General features: G+C 37.6%; 1 protein-coding gene across 2 annotated transcripts in view; it reads right to left on the bottom strand.

Annotated features, from left to right (window-relative positions):
• Nucleotides 1-21,111, bottom strand: part of LOC119151268 (cytochrome c oxidase assembly protein COX16 homolog, mitochondrial) — a 49,638-nt gene that overhangs the window by 14,137 nt on the left and 14,390 nt on the right. For both annotated transcript variants that reach the window (XM_037395022.1, XM_037395021.1), the window contains exon 3: nt 415-477. In XM_037395022.1, the coding sequence (XP_037250919.1) occupies nt 415-477 (63 nt within the window). The remainder of the gene's footprint in view (nt 1-414; nt 478-21,111) is intronic.

The raw sequence follows: 21,111 nt of genomic DNA, 5'->3' as shown, positions 1-21,111 counted from the left end.
GGTACACTCAAGTTGCAGAAGTAAGAAATAACAGAAAGCACATCAAGCACACTGTTCTGTAATTTGGTCTAAAGGTCATAAAACCTCATGCAATAGAGGTGCAGACATATGTATACATATTCTGTCTAAGGCCAACATCAGCTCTATATTTATAGACTAGGTTAACCACAGAAACAGCAGAACTTATTTGTACCACTGTACTTGGCACCTGGACATCAAAGTAAAGCTGTGTTCAGAAAGAAGCACTGCATGTTCAAAACCTTTCTTTACATAAAACCTTGTTTTTATTGGACATCAGTGAGTCAAAGGCAGATGGCTGATCTAATTTTAGTTAGGGACAGATACAACCCACCAGCGGCCAGGGTAATCAAGGGTAGCCAAGGTTATGAGCCCCAAGCAACGAATTTATTTTACCTCATATTCAGATTCCAGTGTCACAGTGTTCTGTTTTAATTTTTCTTTCAAAGTTGGATCAACCTGCAAGACAAAAAAATATACAGGAAAAATGTTTACTTTTAAGAATTTATTCTTTTTTAAGAAATCTTAACCTCAAATAGACTAAATATTGGTACATATAAATTTTCCTCTCCTCTAAATAAGTTTATGTGCTGTTTGTTCAGATACCAGGATGATGAACACAGTACAAGAATTGGGCAGAAAAGAGACAGTCAATAGCCAAACTTTTAGAATAAAAAAGGAAGTACATTTGTAACTAGCCCTGCACTTGCATTACCTTAGATACCTGTATCTGTAACCGTTCAGTTTGAAACTGTTGAACTAAATGAAGCCTTAAACAAATGAAACAAGACCAACCAAGAAAGAGAAAACTGTGATCACATTACATATTTCACTCCTGAATGTGTTCAGTGAATGGGTATACAATATGTTTTCCAAAGTCTTAAGCATGAGTCAAACTTCCAATTTGCTGGTGAACACACAACTCTTTCCTAAATTTGATTCTGTACCGACAATGCCAGTGATTCCTGCCACCTTTCAGAGAAGTTTGTTCAAAGTACAAATCTAAGAACAGACGTGTCAGTGAACCACAGCAATGTGTTCCATGTTTTAACTTCTGAGCCCAGAAAAAGTTACATTATCCCTCCTCTTTGCTAAGTTAACATCTGTCTCCCACAGGCCTAAGAGTAGAAGCAAAGGAGAAAAAGATAATTAGCATTCTTCATGCTTAAGAGAAAGCATTTTATTTCTCCTCAAACAGACAGCCACGTAAGCAGTATTCAGACATAGCCTTTAGGCTAATCAAAATATTAAATAAATCTACCACGAGGAAACATTCTCATTTCAGACCTTAAATACAAGTGTTAAAGAAACCAGATTTTTAAGGAGACTGGTGATGTGTTTAACTCCACATCCCTGGTACACTAGTCCAATTATCACTAGTTCAGTGAAGAAAAGTTGTTAATTCTTAATTTGCTTCTTCTTGACCTGAATGAAAAAGGCTCACTTATCCTCATCACAACCAAGCTCAAATGTCTATGAACAGTCTAGAACAGAAAAATGAGGGAAGACATAGAGCATGCCTGGTTGATGAAAAGATCCACCTTCAGATTCTGCCCCAATGCAAGCTCCTGATCCTCAGAGGTACTTAAAATACACACCTACTATCTGTATTGATGGGAATTGCTTGAAGAATGTCCCCAGGCCATAATGTTCCTCTTGATTACAGATACTGCCTGCTAGTTAGTATGCAGCCTCAGTTCCTAAGGATGCTCAGACAGGCAAGTCTAATACCATCTGTGCATGGCCAGAGGTTTGATTTCCGTATCTGATCAGAGATCTGGCCATAGAAATACAGGCATTTGCAATCTCCAGACTCATTACACTTGGAAACTAAGCCAAAACATCTAAAATGGTTAAAATTTGTATAGGATACAGCTCCCACCTTCTCTGTAATAAAAAAAAAACCAAACCCTTGTAAAACAAGGCACCGTCTGCACTGGCCCTCTACATCAAATTAAAAAATGAAATGCTACATCTCTCTGCCTTGGAATTCAAGGCTTCCATAGAACTGCCCCTCATTAAAGATGGATTACCTCTCTTATGTGACCAAGACCTCCACCAACAGCCATGCTTCATTAGAACAATGAACCCATCCATCACATGTGCAGAAATGCAAACTCTTTGGGCAGCCAGACAGGCTTTGGAGCTTGTTTTCACAGAGATAAGAGTGATCGTGGACCTCGCTGTATCCAGAACTAAATGCAAACAGTATTTGTTACGCTTGGTGTTCTCGCAATACACATATGGACAAGGGGAAATAAATGTTCCAGCAAGTAAAGAATCAAGAGTTTTATTTCCTCCTATGTTTTCCCTGCATTTAATAATAAGGCACCCAAGATAACACGGCTGGAGCAGCATTTTTACTTAATTAACCACAGCTAGAATTTACCTTAAAAAGACAGCTCAATAGTCCATTATCAAGTTTTATTTCTGCATTTTTTAGTGTGTTTATTTAATGTGTGGTATTTGCATGACCACATTTGTATAAGGTAAAGGGAAACAGGCAGTGAAGTTACTGCTGCTTCTCCCCTCTTCCAGGGCCTTCTGCCCGCACATTTCCTCATATCTTCATTCCTCCCTGCCTGCACAAAGGGAGAAAACTAGCCAACACAGAGACACAGAATCCCTGTACTCATAACTGTTTGATGCTGTAGCTTTGATATTGACAAAAATGCAGAAATGAAGGAGGCTAGTTGAAATTTCTCAGGAAAAAGTTATCCTGTAAATAAGAAAGAAAGGGAAATTGCTTCTTCTTTAGAAGCAGGAATTTCAGTCTGCAAATTAACTTACCAAGAAAGAGTAGTTAAACCCTGTTTCGAGGGTTTAACACATCTTAGTAAGCTCTTAATATTTAACATACAGGCACGTGAAAGACTTAGGTCCACTCTGCAAAACACATTATTTTGCCTGAAGTTCCACAAAAAAAAAAAAAGGGGGGGGGGGGAGGGGGGAAGTATATATTCCCTCTTATCTTTTTTGCTCCCTACATACTTGCCCACATAAAATAATTTAAGCATACTTGACTGCACAGAAATCAAGTCATCTGCACATTCTAAAGCCTTGATTACAAACTCCTGCTTTTCAGTTGCCAAATGGACACAGGCAGGTTACAAATTGTTTTCAGAACCAATATGGCAGTTTAGAAAAAAAGAGTATTATAAAGTTCTGTTTCCACAGCGTTGATACGATGCTGCGCTATCTTTGCAATATCACAAGAACAAGGAAAGGAAAACAGAACAGTGCTATTTTCATTCTGAAAAGGCAGATAAACATCAATAGGAGCCATGATCACAGATCATAACCAAGGAACACTTAAAATGGGGCAGAGACAGGAAAATGCCCGTGCTGAAGTGGTAGCTCCTTTGTATTACATATCTGCCACGAGATCCAAATACAAACACATACATTTTGCTTCCATGATGACTGCTATGCCAACACAAATACAGCCAAATGAGCTAAAAGTATTCAGCTATGTACTGGAAATGAATAATCAGCTAAATTATGAATACAAATCTCTCTTAGTAAGTATGATGGAGGCAGCAGACAAAGCCCAAATGCTGCAACAGCCTGGCAGTGTCCTCTGTACCATTATTTAGGAGACAGGAAGAAACAGAAAACAGTATCTCATTACACTAGAGGATTCCTTCTCAGGTAAATTCTCAGACGCTCCTTTAAGATCCATTTAAAGTCAAGCTTAGTCTCTAAAGACGGAATTTAAAGATGAGTGAACTTACAATTTCAGCATAACTCCACATTAAATTCTTACTCCAAAACTACTGAAACACTTGATGCGAATATCCAGACAGTTTTCATGAGATGCCATTTGCAAGGCTTTGAAACCAATACTGTAAATAATATTTTTCAAGGGTTTACTATTTTTTTTCTGGGTGCGAGGTGTTGGGTTGGTGGTTTTTTTCCCCTGTGTGGCACTTGCAGCAAAAATGAAACATTCTCAGAGTATTTTGCACTATGTAGGCTTATTTCATATTAACAGCAATCGGAAGTGCAAAGGCAGGTACATAGGCAAATCTCAAAAAAAGGTTTGAGAACGAAGTTTTCAAATTAGAATTTTGTCACATTTCACATTCCACTGTTCCTGCAGATATACCCTTATTTAACTTCAAAAGGTTCCCAAAGATACAGACTTAAAAAAAAAAAAAATTCTTAAGATGGCTAAAAGTAATAGGAGTTAAGCACAAAAATATTCTTATAAATCTTAGTAGCCAGCTACTTGAGGCTCCAAGTACCTAAAAACCTTTTAAAATGTGGCTGCCGCTCTCATCGGAAGGCTGACATTTCGTTTTTTCAATTAGCACCCGGAAAGAATTTCTAGGTGGGAAAAAAGGTGCACCTCGGGATGCAGACAAGGGGCATCCATCACTTCAGAAGCAAACGGGAATACCTGGTGCTCGCAGCCCCTACCAAACCAGCAATTCCTGCAGTGCACTGTGATAGATTGTTGGCCTCTCTATACCCGCATCAGTAAAGGGAAATTTTTCCTTGTGACACAAATATTTCTGGTACAGTTATAAACCTAACTGTGCTGCTACTAAAAAAAAATCTCTAGCTAACAATTTTGCATTGATCCTCAGTGACCACAGTTCATTTCAGTTCAGAAGCAAATAATACAGACAGAGAGCGACTGTGAAATTTGTGAATGTCACTACCTCCAGGATATGCAAAGGATAGTACTTCTACAAAGGAACCCAAAGAACACCATCACCATCCCCTTTTGATGGTCAGAGGAATGCAACAGCTCTCTTGTGAGGAAAGGCTGAGAGAGTTGTGGTTGTCAAGCCTGGAGAAGAGAAGGCTCCAGGGAGACTTGACCACAAACTTTCAATACTTAAAGGCAGCTTGTAAGGAAAATGGAGACAAACTTCTCAGTAGGGCCTGCTGTGATAAGACAAGAGGTAATGGTTTTAAACTAAAAGAAGGTAGATTTAGACTAGATAAAAGGAATGTTTTACAATGAAGGTGGTGAAACACTGGAACAAGTTGCCTAAAGAAGTTGTGGATGCGCCATCCCTGGAAACATTCAAGGTCAGGTTGGATGGGGCTCTGAGCAACCTGGTCTAGTTGAAAATGTCCCTGGCTGTTGCAGGGGGATTGGACTAATGACCTTTAAACGTTCCTTCCAACCTGAACTGTTGTATGGTTCTATGAAACACAGGAATACAAAGCAGATTAACAGTGTCACTCCTGTTCAGCATTCAGACAGGAGCAAGTTGATTCCTCTTCAGATTCTCAGGGTAGCATCTCAGCAGTCCACAACATATGTATGCCCAGATCTGCAATTCAAATAGCCCACACAAGCCGTCTCTCAGCTATAACCACTATTATTTATTCGTCCACTTACTATTTGTGGCCATGGGTTTTAGTGCAAACCAAGTGTAAAATATATTACATCTTTTCAAACTAAGGGTTCAATTACTACACAAGGAAACTGTCAGGAGATAACCATGTCATGAGAAGAGAGCTGTGCTTTTAACAGTCTCCTCTCACATAAGTCAGTGCAGTAAGTTGTATACTTGTGTCCAGAGACTGGCACATACTGGCCAAATATTTGTATGCCAAAGTCTAACAAAACTTTCCCTCTAGCAAGCATTTCCAGAAGGTGGCAGAAGGTGTTTCTACTCTGAAACTAGGTAGTTATTTTTACTAAAACATGAGTATCCTTTCCAGCCCTATCCTCCCACTGAGAATGATTTCAGCTTTTACTTCGGAAATGAGGAAGGACAATGGCTTGAATGTCATGAACTTGAATTAAGCTTTTCTTTTTTTTGGTTGTTTTTTTTTTTGTTTTTCATCTGCTCATACCAGCATAAATAGATAGGACAATTCTCCTACAGTATCCACAACACAGAGTCCACAAAATGACTGTTTATATGAAATCTGTCATTTTGTTCACCCCACCCATTTTTTAAATTTAGAGTAAACCAGAACCCCCAGTTCTGGCTCTCCCAATAGAGTATCTTTTTTGAAAACATTTATCATATCCCTAACTCCTCTAAATGGAAAATCAGCGATCTTGCGTGGATCAGTCCATTTTAATCTTCTTGAGAAGACTCCCATAAATTGTTACAAAAGCCTGTGTCATAAATATTCCAAATTGTGGTTTATGAGCACAGTGATAAGCTGCGGACAAGAGAGGATAAATCCCAGGACTCAGGAAGTGCAGTGTAAACTACAGCCAAGCTGACTGCCATTCTACTTAAGGAATTAACAGAACAAAGCTTGTAAAGGTTGTAAAGTACAACAAAGCTTGTAATTATGCCAAACTCTTTGGCATACAGTCTTTGGTAACAGAGAAAGGCAAGGCAAAACATATCAATTCATGCAACTTCATTCACAACATCCTTTAACTACATTATAAATAATATTTAATACATGAAAAAACACTTAGGTAAGGCTACTTTCTTCACTGCAAGTGTGGTGAGACACTGGAACAGGCTGCCCAGAGAAGCTGTGGGTGCCCCATCCCTGGAAGTGTTCAAGGCCAGGCTGGATGTGGTTTTGGGCAACCTGGTCTAGTGAAAAGTGTCCCTGCCCATGGCAGAGGGGCTGGAACTAGATGAGTTCCAAGGTTCCTTCCAACCCAAACCATTCTATGATTCTGTACTGCATACATGTGGATAGGAATACTTCTGAACACTGGGGAGACATCTGAGACTAGATGCAAAACCTGGCTTTGTGTCCTTTGACTCTTGCCTAAGATGTGCATAGAATACTAAGTTAAAAAAAAAAAAAAAAAATTCATCCATCCTCTGACAGAAATCAATGCAGAAATTTCCAAAGGAGCAATATAAAATCTTATTACAGCAGCAGTTCTCAGACTTACAGTACATGGTGCACCAGTGATATCTTGAAATCCAAAGCTTCTACTTGCTTCCAGATGGATCAAAAAACCACCTAAAATCCCAAACTCTGGACTGTACATTTTTACATGATAATGCCATGGGAAATGCAATTAAGTTAAAGGCTAACATGATGACCAAACTATCCCATTCAGCAAGCACTTAAGCACATCTAGATTTCTCATATATAAGATCATCATAGCTTTCAGTTCTGAGTAGTACTCAGGCATTTACTCAATGAATTGGATGCTTTTGCATCCAGCTGGATCTGCAGGTTCATATTTATTTATTTGATCTATAAAACATAAATTAGTGCTTTAAACCTTGGCTCTGAGTACACTAGCATAAATTTCATTTCACAGGAAAATTCAGTGCAAGAACTGTTGCTTCTAGTATAAAATAAAATATTCCAATAGAGGAAAGAACCCATAAGGCCAGAACTAACAGCAAGATCCTTGGTGGTTTTGAAAGGTCCCCCAAGGAAAAGCAAATTTTGCTGCATACATAAAGATGAACCAGTTCGAAGTATAGATCCAACCATAGCTCTCACCTTACAGTCAGGATGGTAAAGCTCTCCAACAAAGATCTCAAAGCTGACATTTCTGAGCTTTGCTACGTCTTGGTTTCCCTTGCAACCCAACAGTACAAAAGGAGGAACTTGCTAAGTATTCTGTGCAGTTTTTCCCAAATTTCCTTTTTACTTTCTTCCAAACAAGAAAAAAAAAAAGTGTAAGCTCTCCAGGTAAAACAGATAGAACATGCTGAAGATCCATGGTATAAATAACGCAAGAGAGGCAAGAGTGGTTCAGACCAATTTACTATCAGAGGATATAGTGCATTTATTTATCATCACAGAAGAGAGTGAAAAGTAAGGCTATAGCACATTCTTTCCCGTGAGCCAAAATGTGGATCACTGGTCACAAAAGTAAGATTCTTAGCCTTGGAACAAGAGTTGCAGTACTTGCCAAGACAGTCATCACAAAACATTGACAGAGAAAACAGCAAGAGGAGGAAGTCGCCTATTTTAGAAACATTAAAAGACAATTTCTCAAGGTGCCTTTGTAAAGTCTCTTTAGTATGCTATACCTGTCCTGCTACAGCCACTTAAACTTCCTGAAGTACAAGACAAACTAAACACCCTTAAGGTATCAGTTCAGAAAAAGGAAATGTTATATAAAGCCATACTTTACAAATGCCTTTTATTCTCCTTAACAGGTGGGTATAGTTTAAGAAAAATTAATGAAATTTACTAAAATATTTTAAGTTCTTAAATATCAGTTTCATCACACCTTAAAACATTGGAAAGAGCTCACGTGTAAGTTAACAAACCTCTCAAAATTCCTGATAATGGGTCTGCTGTTAATATATATATTTGACATTTACATTTTCAAATGCATTTTCTGTAGATTTCAGTTAACCCATCACCATGTTATGTAGTCACTATTAGTACAGCATTAAACCAATGTATGCCAAAGGGAAGTCCGGTACTAATATGAAAAATATTTCCTTAATTTAAAAAACTCCTTCATTCAGAATCATGTAATCTTTATTGGCAAAAGCAAAAGCTTTTACTTTGACTAAAAGGTGCACAAATACAAAAGGAACTTCAATAAAATATCTTGAATATTTACTAAAGATTTATTTGACCCAGATTACAGGGTTAATTGGTTCCATCTACTCCAACTTTCTGAGACTAATAGACATATTACTGAAAGCACACCTAATGTGTATGTAAGGACTCACACAATGTGAGGCTGTGATGCCAGTATTTAGGAAAAAAACCCCACCTTTTTGCCTCTAAATGGAAGATACTTGATAGCCAGAAATAATAAAGACAAAATATTTTTTGATGCAACTCCTACAGAATCAACATTTTTTATCATATTTTAAAAAGATTCCTTTTTAATGGCTATGTACCTACTATGCAAGTTAAAGCTGGAAAACCAGTGCAAATATAGTTTAAGCTTTTCCTTATTGCTCCCTTAGCCATATCCTAACTCTGGACAGAATCAACCTCTTTGTGCTAATTCTGAAAAACAGAAAGGTTACTTAAGTTTCTGTTAAAAGCAAGTAACTTCAAGAGAGAAATCATGAATTTGCAGTTGAAGCCCGCGTGCAAGCAGTCTGTGTTCCTCTCACCTTAATTTTCCATTGCTGTATTAGCAGACAGAATAGGTAGGGTTGGAGAGGGTGCCTAACGAGGAGTTCTGTACTTAGCAGAAATACCTGTGTTCAGGTGTTCACTGACTGTCCAATTAGGTTCCTTCTGGTAAACTAGTCTTGGTAGCAGCTTGCTTTAACAGTATAGCAAAACCAAAGGCACCATACAATATTTAAACTGCTATCTTTCACTTGGTGTATCAGTTCAGAAACACAAAGGAATCCATTTCAAGGGAAAAGTCTATCTCATAGGAGACCAAACCTTAAAGCTTCAATAAAACAACAAAAAAACACCTCATCCAAAAAACCCAACCAACCAACCTTCTCGTGTAGGAACGGAGAGAGTCTGATTCTTCAAATGTCACATAAACACCTAATACAGTTAAAAGAATGCACAAGCACACTTACAGATTAGGAATGCTTTCCTTAATCAACACCTATAAATATATATGCATTTTTTTCTTTTCTAAATGTGTAAATTTGTGACTAAGATCTGTCCTGAGCCATGTGAAAATATACTTGCTACCCTCACAAACAAGTCCTGTTTTCACAAACAACCAGCAAGAAAATAAACATTAAAATTTTTGCTGACTCAAAATAATCAACAATATAAAACAAAAAGTCTGCTGTTTTAACCCTAAAAATTGATTTCATTTATGTTTTAAAATGTCATTCTGATTTACAATACAAATCTCAAAATCTTCTGTAAGTACTCAAATTTTGACTTTATGTATATTTGAACAGAAACAATTTTCAGAATTGAGTGTGATCTTACAAAAATTGCCTTCATTGTTCTGAAACTGCCTTTCTACAAATAAATTATGTATTGAGAAACCCCCAAATTACAAAATTCTAATAACTGTCATCCTAAATCTGCATGTGTTAAAGGAATTAACACTTCTCATTCTACAGGTCACATAGCATTTAAGTAAAAATATTTTCCACACTGACATCTAGTGAAGTTTTACAGTAAGCAAAAGCCTATTCTAATTCTTTGCACTTACAGAAAGCTATTCATCTTCCAAATTACCTTTAGTTTAGATTACTAGAATTTGCAACACATTTGTATATCATGTACTATCTTCTTTGGAAAGATGTTTTGCCCCTATTTTTAATAAATAACAAATTTACCTGTCAAAGGCTCAGACATTCTGATGGGTACATTAGAGAAAGTTATAACGATAAGGCCTGATGTAATCAAATTTAAAACATGAGTAGCAGAGTTACTGTTTTCCTATTATGCCAGATACAAGGCCTACACATCCAACATTATCAATTCTACTAAATTCAGTGGGAATTATGAATGCAAAAGATTTTAATTCATAGATTTTAGATATTAATAAGACAAGTCATGTCTCTTCTCCATGCAGTACCCTGAAAGCTTGTATTCCTACATTCTCTCTGTCACCAATGAACGTTCCCAGAGGTTCCTCTGGGAATACCTAAATTAGTCTCCTGTTCTGAATCATCCCACAGCTTATGCTTGGTAGGCTTTATGAAAAGCACACGCAGTCTTTGAGGGTGCAGAATTGGAGGGACTGTCAGGGAAAGCTTATGAATTTCTTGACCCCACAGCTGCCCATCTACTTGTGCAGGGAGAACGTACAACCTCAGGCATCTTCTTACCCTCCTTGACCTGTGCTCCAGGGAGGCAAGACATGATGTTGCACCAGCTACAATGTTAATTTCAACACTCATTAAGGTTCTGAGGGCAAAGTCTCACTTCTATGCCTCATCAAAAAAAGGTAGTTAAGCAGCGCCTGACAGAAGATACAGGAAGTTCAGTGCTGACTCTGGGGAAAATGTATCACCTATTGAATCACAAGCAAACCTATAAATGCTTTCTGGGGTGGCAGATATTTGAAGACAGACAGATTATGCATTTTCCCCTCTCATTAGCAGTTTGGGCTCTACTTTTTCAGACTGATGCATAGCTGTAGTTTGCAACAGAACCAATTGACTTCAGCCTTCCTAGCCTCAAAACACAAAGGGGAAGAAAGGGAAGGTCCATTTAGACAGAGATCACACTTAAAATGGAAACAATCCATGGCAGAGGGTTTTCAACACTTTCTTGGTAAAAACTGCAGTGATCTACAAGTCTAGCAGTACAGAAAATCCTGATCTAGGGGACTGGGACTCCAGTACTTCTGTTTGAGCTTCAATCTGCTGACACCATGGCTATTGGCTTCCCAAGATGAGTCTGGAAAGCTAGATGTTTTCTGGTGCTTGAGGGAGATGAGGGGAAAAACAGCTGGATATTAAATTATGTTTTGGCTAAAAGCTGCCTGAAGCTAAATTACACACTTGTAATCACTTCAATTGCAAGGCAAAAATACCAGTAATTAATTGTGGCAATGTGACAGGATTTAAAGCAACTGAACAGAATTCTCAGTAGTATATAAAATGTAAAAATCTGAAAGCTATCAACATTTTACGTACTGAAATTAGTTCCACTTGCAATGGCATCAGAATGAGTTTCTTCAGTTAATAACCTTCTCTTCATCTGAATCTAATCTTGACAACAGAATTATGAAATAGAAAAATGTCTTCTGTTTAAAACAAGAAACTCTTAATACTTGTACTCTATTTTGCGTTTCATCACTGAGAAGCTCAATAATCTGAGGTAAAGCTGCCAGATGTCCAGGTTCCTCCAGACACAGCCCTGTTTTTCCACACAGAAATTCTGTCCTAGCAAAAAAAGACAAATTTGGCCATTTGCCTGGAATTTCCAGATGCTGGGCAGCATAGTCAGGTGGTACCTCTAATATAGCTGCTTGATCCATGGAAATCCTGGACAATATATATCCACCAGAACTTTTGTACATCTGAAAAAAGAGTTGCCTTGTGTGCAGAATGTACCTAGCATGCTTCCTTTACTGAGTACTTCCAAGAAAGACATGCCAGATAGGATCCAAATTCTCTTCTGAATTTCATGGACAAAAATACTCTAAGGCAATCTTCTAAGTGCATCCACAACTTGCATACACATATGAGAAAGTCAGAAGCATGCGTAGGGTCACCAAGGTATTTACTAGCTCAAGATAGGTAAACAGCAATGTGCACATATTTGTTGGTATACACATGTGAAGATTCATAACTAAATTTACAGGGACCTAGCACTTGGTTGCATAGCAAAATCTACAGCCTGAACTAGATTTCTGGAATAAAAAAAAATAAAAAAAAGAAAAAAACCCCAAAACTAAGAGATGATTCAGATGCTTAAGAAAGGGATACGTACTGGGTAGCAATTAGAGCAGCAGTAACTACAGACAGGTAAGATGAAAGGCTGCAGAAGAGTTTATAAGTACTAGACAAGTTTTCCTAAGATTTAAGAAGATACCTCACTCCAGTTAGGATTCATAGTCATTATCCATCTCAGGGTGAGGCTGACCAGGTTCTGTTTGTCTGCTTGTTTTAAATTAAAAGAACAAATCCCTCATTTCAAAGAAAGAGCATTGCCCTGACAAAGGGGGCCCAGCTTCAAGACGTTTAGTATCAAATACTCATTTGATAAAAACACAGAAATTCTAAATGTCATAGAAATTAAAACCCAGGTTTCCCCTACTTCACATATATAATCTAAATACTAAGTCACAATCACATTTTCTTCCTCGTTCTTAACTATTCCATGCAGAGATGAGTTTTAAAAAGGAAAGCTGATAATGCCTGCAGTTCCAGGCAATCTACAAATTTACAGTTACTGCATGTTTCCCAGAGAAAGGAGATGTGCCTTGAAACTCTCATCCACATCCTGGGTACCTGCCCTCTGGCTGAACCAGCAGGTCACAGGAGGCATCCCTACTTTTACAGCCGCTTTGTGTGAAGCCTCACAAGTTGTACTCAACAACTCACGTAACAGCACGCACATCTTCAGCTAGCACAGACTGAGGAACACCTATTTAATAGAGCCTGAAAGATTTGCTACGTATCTAGCAGACGCCAAGCTTTGCAGCACCATGAATAATACAGTACTAGAGCGCCTGGCCAAAAGCAGAATTTAGGTATGTGAAGGACCTTCAGTCCAAAAGCAATATACATCCAGGCAGCCACAAAATGGAAGTTTCAAGAATCAAACCTCTACATCTGGACAGATATTAAGCCCCTGAAATTTTAAGCACATTTTCCCAATCTTTATAAAAGGCACAAGACCTTTCTGCCATTCAGATAAACATAATTTAATCAAAATTGGCATATTAATGTATCCTTACACACAGGATATAGCATGACATCTTAGCATGCATGGCAGAAGCTCCCTGCAATTTCTACAGTAATAGTAACCACTGCATACATGGAAACTGATAGGTAAGGCTTTTCTTAATTTAAAAAAACTTACTTAAAAAGCTTGACAAGGATTCAGTGAAACACTTTACCATGCAAATACTCAATATTATTATTTAGGGTCTCTGGCCAAACTCAGTATCATTAACAATATATTTGAATATTCATTGCCAAAAAATAGTGCTGGCACATTATAAGATTGAAACTAAAGATTCACTAAAACTCCAGATATTTCAAAGTGAAAAATCAAAGCTGCACTAATTTTTAAATCAGTGAACACACATATTATCAAAATCTCTGTATTGTTGTTACTATCATCATCACATCCAGATTTAATGCGACTGTCTCAATTTTCAACAACCATATTGTAATTCTGAGAGCCCATACCTGTTTCAGGTTATTAATAGAAGTCTTCTGGTCTTGACAGGTCTCTTGGTTTCATCAGAATAGTCTAGATGGCCTTGGTCTCATTTTTTTCAACCTCATACAAGATGGTAGGAAAGGGCAGGTATGGGCAAAATCTTATCTCCAGGTTGTCCTACACTGCTTTAAGCTGTTTGTGGTGACAATAAGCAGTGGGTCTAGGTGTATCCAATCAATAGAAACCATTTAAAAGCATATACACAGTGTCAGCCTCAGAATGGGGCAACAAAGTCTTACTGAATCTCTGACTGACTCCATCTCTGCCTTTTACAGACAAAAAGGTGGTTAATATACTAAACTGAAAGGATGCCTGAAAAATTAAAACATACACCTCTGGCTGGTATCATAACAAATTCAGTAATCAGCTGTTTAGAGACAATGTGTTTAGAGACAAAGACTGACACCAGTGCAAAATCATGAATCTAACACTAGCAGCTGAACCTCAAAAATCTTCAAGAATATCATGGACAAAGAGCTCATTTCCATACAATCCCTCTGGACTGATCCAAGACAAGAAAGAAAACTGATGTCTGAACATCTGGTGCTACCACAATACAGAGTATGAAAAGCTCTGCTACCCTTTCATTTCTGTGCCACATTGCAGGACTGAAATTACTGCCTTGAATGATTCTGAACCGTGGTCAAAAGATGTAACAAGTGCCAAATTCCCCCTGCCAACAGAAAAAAAAAGACACTATAAGGGCACCTGCTTAGCCATCAATCAGAAGCCAGGCTGCCTCAATTCCATCTAATTCTAAAACCCTCCACTAAGCAGGCTGTGCTTGAAAGCAAGGTCTGCTTTAATTTAGTAAAATGTGCTTCATTACATAAAGATAAATGATTGACAAAGATCTTCTTTTTTCCTCCTATAAGCAATCATAAATGTATGCCTCTCACATTCTCTAAAGCACCAGACAACATTTCAGTGTATTATTTTCTTAATTTTTGGAGGACCTATGGCCAAGTTCATTAATGAATTTAGTCTTTGAAAATCCACTAAACCTACTTAAGGAAATTAGCTGAAGTTTGTCTTCATTAGACTTGAGACTGAAGCCAACCTGACCTGCTTAAGGAAAAAAAGGACGCAAACAATAATCACCAACATCAATCCCTTGCCACACTGTGCTTGAGTAATTAGCTTACTGAAACCAATTAAATGCATGAAGATGCATTTATAAATAAATGCTAAAATGCTAGATGAGAAGACTTAATTATTCTTCCAAGTTCAGTGACAGACACTAAAATGATTCCATGTTCCCTTGCTGACAAGTTTAGAAAGGATACCTTTCCTATCCAGAAAATGCCACCAGACATCAATTAAAGACACTCTGATTTCATTCACACTCAAATCAAACACAATGTTTTAAATACAACCTCCTATGAAATCATGGAGGAAACTCTCCAGAATCACAGAACAGACATAAACAACAGATTAAACAAGACTTTCTCTACCTTCAAGCCAACTGTTAGTTTGCCAATGAAGCTCCAGGGAAAGAATATTTAGGGCAGGCTTCATCTCACCTAATTTTATCCAACTAAACTTTTGACTTGAAGCATGAAGTTTCTGTTTAGGCTCCTCCTACAGTCAGCTGAATATAGAGACGGGCATTTCTAAAGAAAATAAATCTCACTTTAAGATATGTGTCTAAAACCCTAACTTGTCTGTAACTGAAGTTAGGCAGAGGTTTATTTCACTTACCATTTATTGGTCAAATTAACAATAAATATATTCTTACACTAAGGATGGTATCATTACAAAATTTCAGTGAGATGAATAAAGTGTTGAGCTCAATCTCTCTACTTTTCCATCAGTCAAAAGAGAACAACATAGCTCTCAAGCATCTATTTTAAAATTGAATGAAGCATATTATGGAGGCGTTTCTCTCTCAAACCATCTATATGGGCTGCCTGGATATCTACCTCAAACGAGGCATTTCGTTTAAGACAATGGAAACACAAACAAGATGAATCCCTGACTTAGTGCACAGCACCACAAACATACATTTAGATTTAGATGAGCAGATAGTGAGTATTTAATTTTCACTTCCTAACTCTAATAATAAAGATAACCCACTTAAGAGTATTTTAAGTATTAACCGTTAATCTAAATTGACCTTAGCATTGCTACGGGGTGTTGGCACACCAGGAAATCTAGAGGATGAGTCTAAATCCATTTTGAACAAAATCAAGCACAAAGCCTGCAGAATACAGAAGAAAACTAGTGCATGGAATGACCTGGGCTGGCATCAATAGTGTTAAATCCATCAGTTGTCATTAATACAAACTACACCAGCACAGGCTTTACCAGTCCAGTCCAATCACAATGACCCGGCCTATCCGTTTTACGCCTTGAAATAGTCAAGTAAGTCAAGTTTTGGTCAGACTTATGGTCTTTGGGAACCCCAAGGTACAATACAGTTTCAAGCATGGATGCTTATCCATTAAGAACTGCAACAAGAACACCTTGCAATTTTCAGTCAATTGAACAATTTGGGGGAAGAAAGTGAAAGCCATACCTTTACATCCTGCTGCAATACTGTTTGCTATCTCAGTTAAATTCTTGTTATCTCTGATAGCTTTGCCAAAGAGCAAATACCGTTTTCTAACACAGATGCAGGTCCTCAAATAAGATAAGACAGCTTGCAGTAAAGCAACTCTGTCTAACACTACTAGCTCACAATATGTTTAATGATGGGGACAATCTGCTGATATTCCACAACTGTAAGTCAAAAATAGCATTACTTGTGTAATTTTAAATGCTACAGACATACTCAGAAGTTTAGGTGATTTTGATTCAAAGTCTTCACCTCATATGAAATACATTATTTTAAGGAAGAAAATTATGTGACATATAGAAACACGACAGATTGTTCAGAAACCATACTAACTTTACAATAACCTTTCAAATTACATTTAATTCTGTAATGCTTCTTTCTTTGAAAAAAAAAAAAACAAAACAAAACAACAAAACAAAACAAACTTCTGGAACACAGAAATCCTATCCAAGTGCAGTTTATAGGCAGGTAAAATAGAAGCGATAACCAACAGACAATTTTAGTTGTATACCTCAGGGCATGCCTCTATGTGCAACTCCTGTAGTTATACGTGAGCTAGTTCACATAATGACAGCAATATGGGTGTTCCAGTCTTGTCCAGTCACTTGCAGATTTTTTGCCCTTCTTGGGTGGATGTTGCAACCTCATTTAAACACTGTGCTGTTGCAGTTGTCACCATCTCAGCTCAGTGGTTTAAACAAACTGCAGTATGTCTGTGAACCAGACAACACAAAAGCATAACTGGCAGATACCACTTAAGTCTCAACTACCCGCTTATAATAATCAGAAAACGATGGACTGATTTCCTGGACCTTCCTAAGGAAATGTCAGTTATGTTCTCCCCTGATATAAAGGCTTCATGGAAACTGGTCTTCTCTCTGCTCCTGTTCCCTCCTAAACTATTTCACCCCGACTCAAAAGATGTGAATTAATGGATCTCACCTGAGGAAATACTTTTTAAAATACTCGTATGAATTTAAATAATTCTTTCTATTTGAATTAATTAACTTTCCTGTTCCCTACATAAAATAGAGCAGCATTAATTATCTCCCTTCTACAGACTGAGAAAGTGAGACTCACTAAAATTCAATGACTTGCTCGTAGGCAGAGGGGAGCTCTGTGGTAGAGGAGGGAACTGAAGCAAGAACCTGAAGAAGATGGATGTATGATTTCCAATGAGATCACTGGAAGTTATTTAAATTGCACGCTGCTATGGGTCCCCTGACAGCCATTTGTGAGCTTCAGAATACAATGTTAAAGGACAGCACGAGGGACCCACCAACAATATTCTAAAACTGTAAAACTGAGTACAACCAACCAGACAGTCAACACACTGAAATCACTATCAAGCCCAATTAAAAGAACAGCTATAAACCAGTAAAATGTCAGTGTTGTGCTTGTATTAGCCTCTTCCACTCCTCATCATTTTCTTTTTCAAAGGACAATAAGGCTTTCAGGATAATCTTCTATGTACCGTATGTGATCTTCTTCCCAACTCCAAGGTCTAGGATTATAAAATGAAAGCTGAGATCCTCACAGTTATATCATTTCATGAGTTAGGACTTCAAGACACCAAGTAAACGTAATAAATGAGAATTGACAATGGTAACACTAACTCCTTGTAGATGTCTATAAGCAGTGTCTCATGGGTAATTACATGCCAGTCAATTGGTCAAAAAAATTATCCAAGGACCTCAAAACACTGCCATTCCCTTAACAGAAATTTTAAAGGCAAATTCTCAGTCTGCAGAAAGAAAGCTTGATGCACCTAGCATGCTTACTAATGAGTATGCTTCACACCACCACCATCACTCCTTTTATAGTCTTTCTGGGTTTACAGTTTTATGCTTGTAGAGGATGGCGTTCTGAAAGAACAGGTCAAGTGTTTTCATTTTCAATTGCATTTTAAATCCTGAAGTGCCACACAATGGTTATACATATATATTTTAAAACCCAACAGCAGATTAAGGAGTGAAACTCACATAGGAGAAAAGGCTGAACTTCTGTCATTTTGACTCTTCACTGCCTCTACTTTCTGCATTAGTAAGACAGAAAATGTTATTAATCTCATTTTTTAGCGTTCTGGTTTTGGGGTGCACTCACTTTGCATAGGACAAAGGAAAAGTGAATAGGATCTACATAGTTTGTAAACACTAAAGGGGTCGGTATAGTAACACTGTTATAAATAATTCACAGAAGAATTTGGAGACTTCAAAGGCTAACTGATGTTTTGTTTCCTGACAGAATGACCTAGACATCTAGCTTTTCTAGAAGTGCTTCTGCTGCATGTTACTCTGGAGGAACATGCTCAGTCCTATCCCTCCCCATACTCTGAGAACCTGCCTCGCAATAATACTGTTTCAACAACGCAGTTTTGGAGCTTAAAAACTCTATTTTATTAGTCTAAACAGTCTGCTGATGGGCTGAAAGCCTAGATTTTCCCAGGCAGTTAGTATGTTGCTTCTCTTCAACCCTCTACAGTAACTATCAGCCAATAGTACACGCCATTCCACATGTCCAAGATTCTTATATCCAAAATTAGACCTGAATCAGCAAGTCTCTACCACGCCTTGAATGACAACAATGGGCACACAGTTAACTTATTTATTATTATATAGTTGAAATGAAACATTTTCAGTATATTTAACAGGAGTCACGTTTTCCAGAGAAAAAAACCTCCTTAAATAAGCATCTCTATTCAATTACATACACAGTGAGAAGATAGACAAAGAAAGGCCCTAGTTTTGCGTTTGAGAATAAAGGTGTTTGGAACAATGCCTATACAAACATACTCATTTCTTCTCCATTAATTCCACAATTTTCCCGTAAGCATACCTGCTTTTCTATAACCAATAATGATTTGCATAAATTCTTCCCAGAAAAGAACAGTTACCTAACCTAATGATTTCTCCATTAATGGACATTTTGGCAACAATAGATAATGGAGAAATCCTTGATTAGTTTCAGAATCCTGACTAGTGTAAATAGGCATTTACATCAGTAAGAGTCTCAGTGTAAGTTCACTTTAAATGCAGAACATATAGTGTGCTGAGGCAGTATGACTGACCTGGGTATCTTGAGTAAATGAAGGTGTACCCAAAACGGGGGTTTTTTTGCTTTTGCTAGAGATGGGCATATACAAAGCCCTGCTATCCAATGTTGCTATACTAAATGGATAAAATATCCATTTTTGAGATGCTAATAGTCCCTCTTCAGCTGCAGCTCTAGGCTCTGACTCTCCATCCTACACACCGGCTGACCCTCAGCCCAAGATCCCTAGCCATAGACCAAATGCCCAAGAAGACAGAATTCCTTTTGCAGCCCCTTCCCCACCCCATTCCAGCTCCAGCTCTAGGCTCTGTCTCCCTCCCAGCCCTAATCCTAGCCCCTGCCTTATGCATCACCACAAACCTTCAAAAGTCCAAACCACCATTTTCTCTTAAATTTTAATTCCTTTATCAAGGAATGTTCTTCAAAAGCCAGTTTGACATTAATAACATAGACATTATGACTAATGAACCTTTTGCTCATTAAGCCACAAGAATACAAAGAGAAAGTGGCAGTTAACCCCTTAGTCACCAAAACACAAATACCAGTTCTACTATAATGCTTCCTTCCAAAGATCGTCAGCTGAGAGCTTGCCTGCTAATGTGGTTTCCCTCTCAGCACAATGAGAATGGTAAGACTGAAAAGGGAAAAAAACAAATACTTTTGAAGGGAAGGGATCATAGTTTAGCATTCAAAATGTAGTAGAGATATACCACAAAAGGATTGTCTAAATTCTGTCTAGCAGTTGAATTAGCAAGAAAACAAGTTTAGAGTCATGCTTACAAAGGATGCATACTATAGGCACATATAAGGCACATCCTTAAGACATAAAAAAGACAGGCACTCAGGTATTACAAATCCTAGCCTACGTTTGGATGGGTTGTTTAACTTCCTTCAGCCTTCAATTTTTCAGCAATAAAATGGAAATAATAATCCTGCCTCTTTTGACAGTAAGACTATAAAACTTAATTCATTTAAATTCTGTGAAAGTCTTTTGAGCTCCTTGTATGAAAAGTGTTATTTAATTAAACATTATTATTTTTAGAAAGGAGCAACTGAAACAAAATAATCCTATTTATTTTATTGCCTATTGCAATTTGCATATAACTGCCCACCCCACCAAAAGGAGCACTTCTCCCTGATCTGATAAGGACTTATGCTAGTCGAAGTGTCGTATAAGAAAAGGGTATTCTACTCCAACACAAAAACATTTTAATCAGTGACAAATTAAGCAGATGTTATGACTATCAGGATTTTTAATAGCCTTTTAAAATTACTTAGATTTGTGTTCATTTCCTGAGTTTCACGTACCTTTTAAACTAGGTTTGTTTCTCTTTATCAGTTAAAATACATTCTAATCTTTTTTGCTGTCTTATTGAATGCATTAGAATGGTTCTTAACTCTTGTTTCTATGGACATAAACCCAGAAATTAACAGAACACATTGCTTTGATTTGTCTGTCTATACTCTAGCCCAAAGTTGGTGTTGCTAGTTCTCAGCCAATACTGCATTGTTATTTAAATTTCATCTATTCCTAAATAAAGTAGTAATGAAAAGAAAAACAGAACACAGAAGAGATGCTGCAGCCTTAAGTAATACCAGTTAGAGCAGAATCCAGATGTCCTCTTTTAGCTCTTCAGAGCTTAAGAACTCCAGGGTGTAGTAGCTTCCCCTCAGAGCTTTCATGTACTACTGTCTAATTCAATGATGCTCCCCTTGATTATAAATGCTGGGACAAAGCGCCTCATAGATCTGAATGAGTGCAACTATTA

The sequence above is a fragment of the Falco rusticolus genome, chromosome 7 (genome assembly GCF_015220075.1).
Source record: "Falco rusticolus isolate bFalRus1 chromosome 7, bFalRus1.pri, whole genome shotgun sequence".
Classification (NCBI taxonomy): domain Eukaryota; kingdom Metazoa; phylum Chordata; class Aves; order Falconiformes; family Falconidae; genus Falco; species Falco rusticolus.
This window is presented reverse-complemented; position numbering and strand designations above follow the sequence as displayed.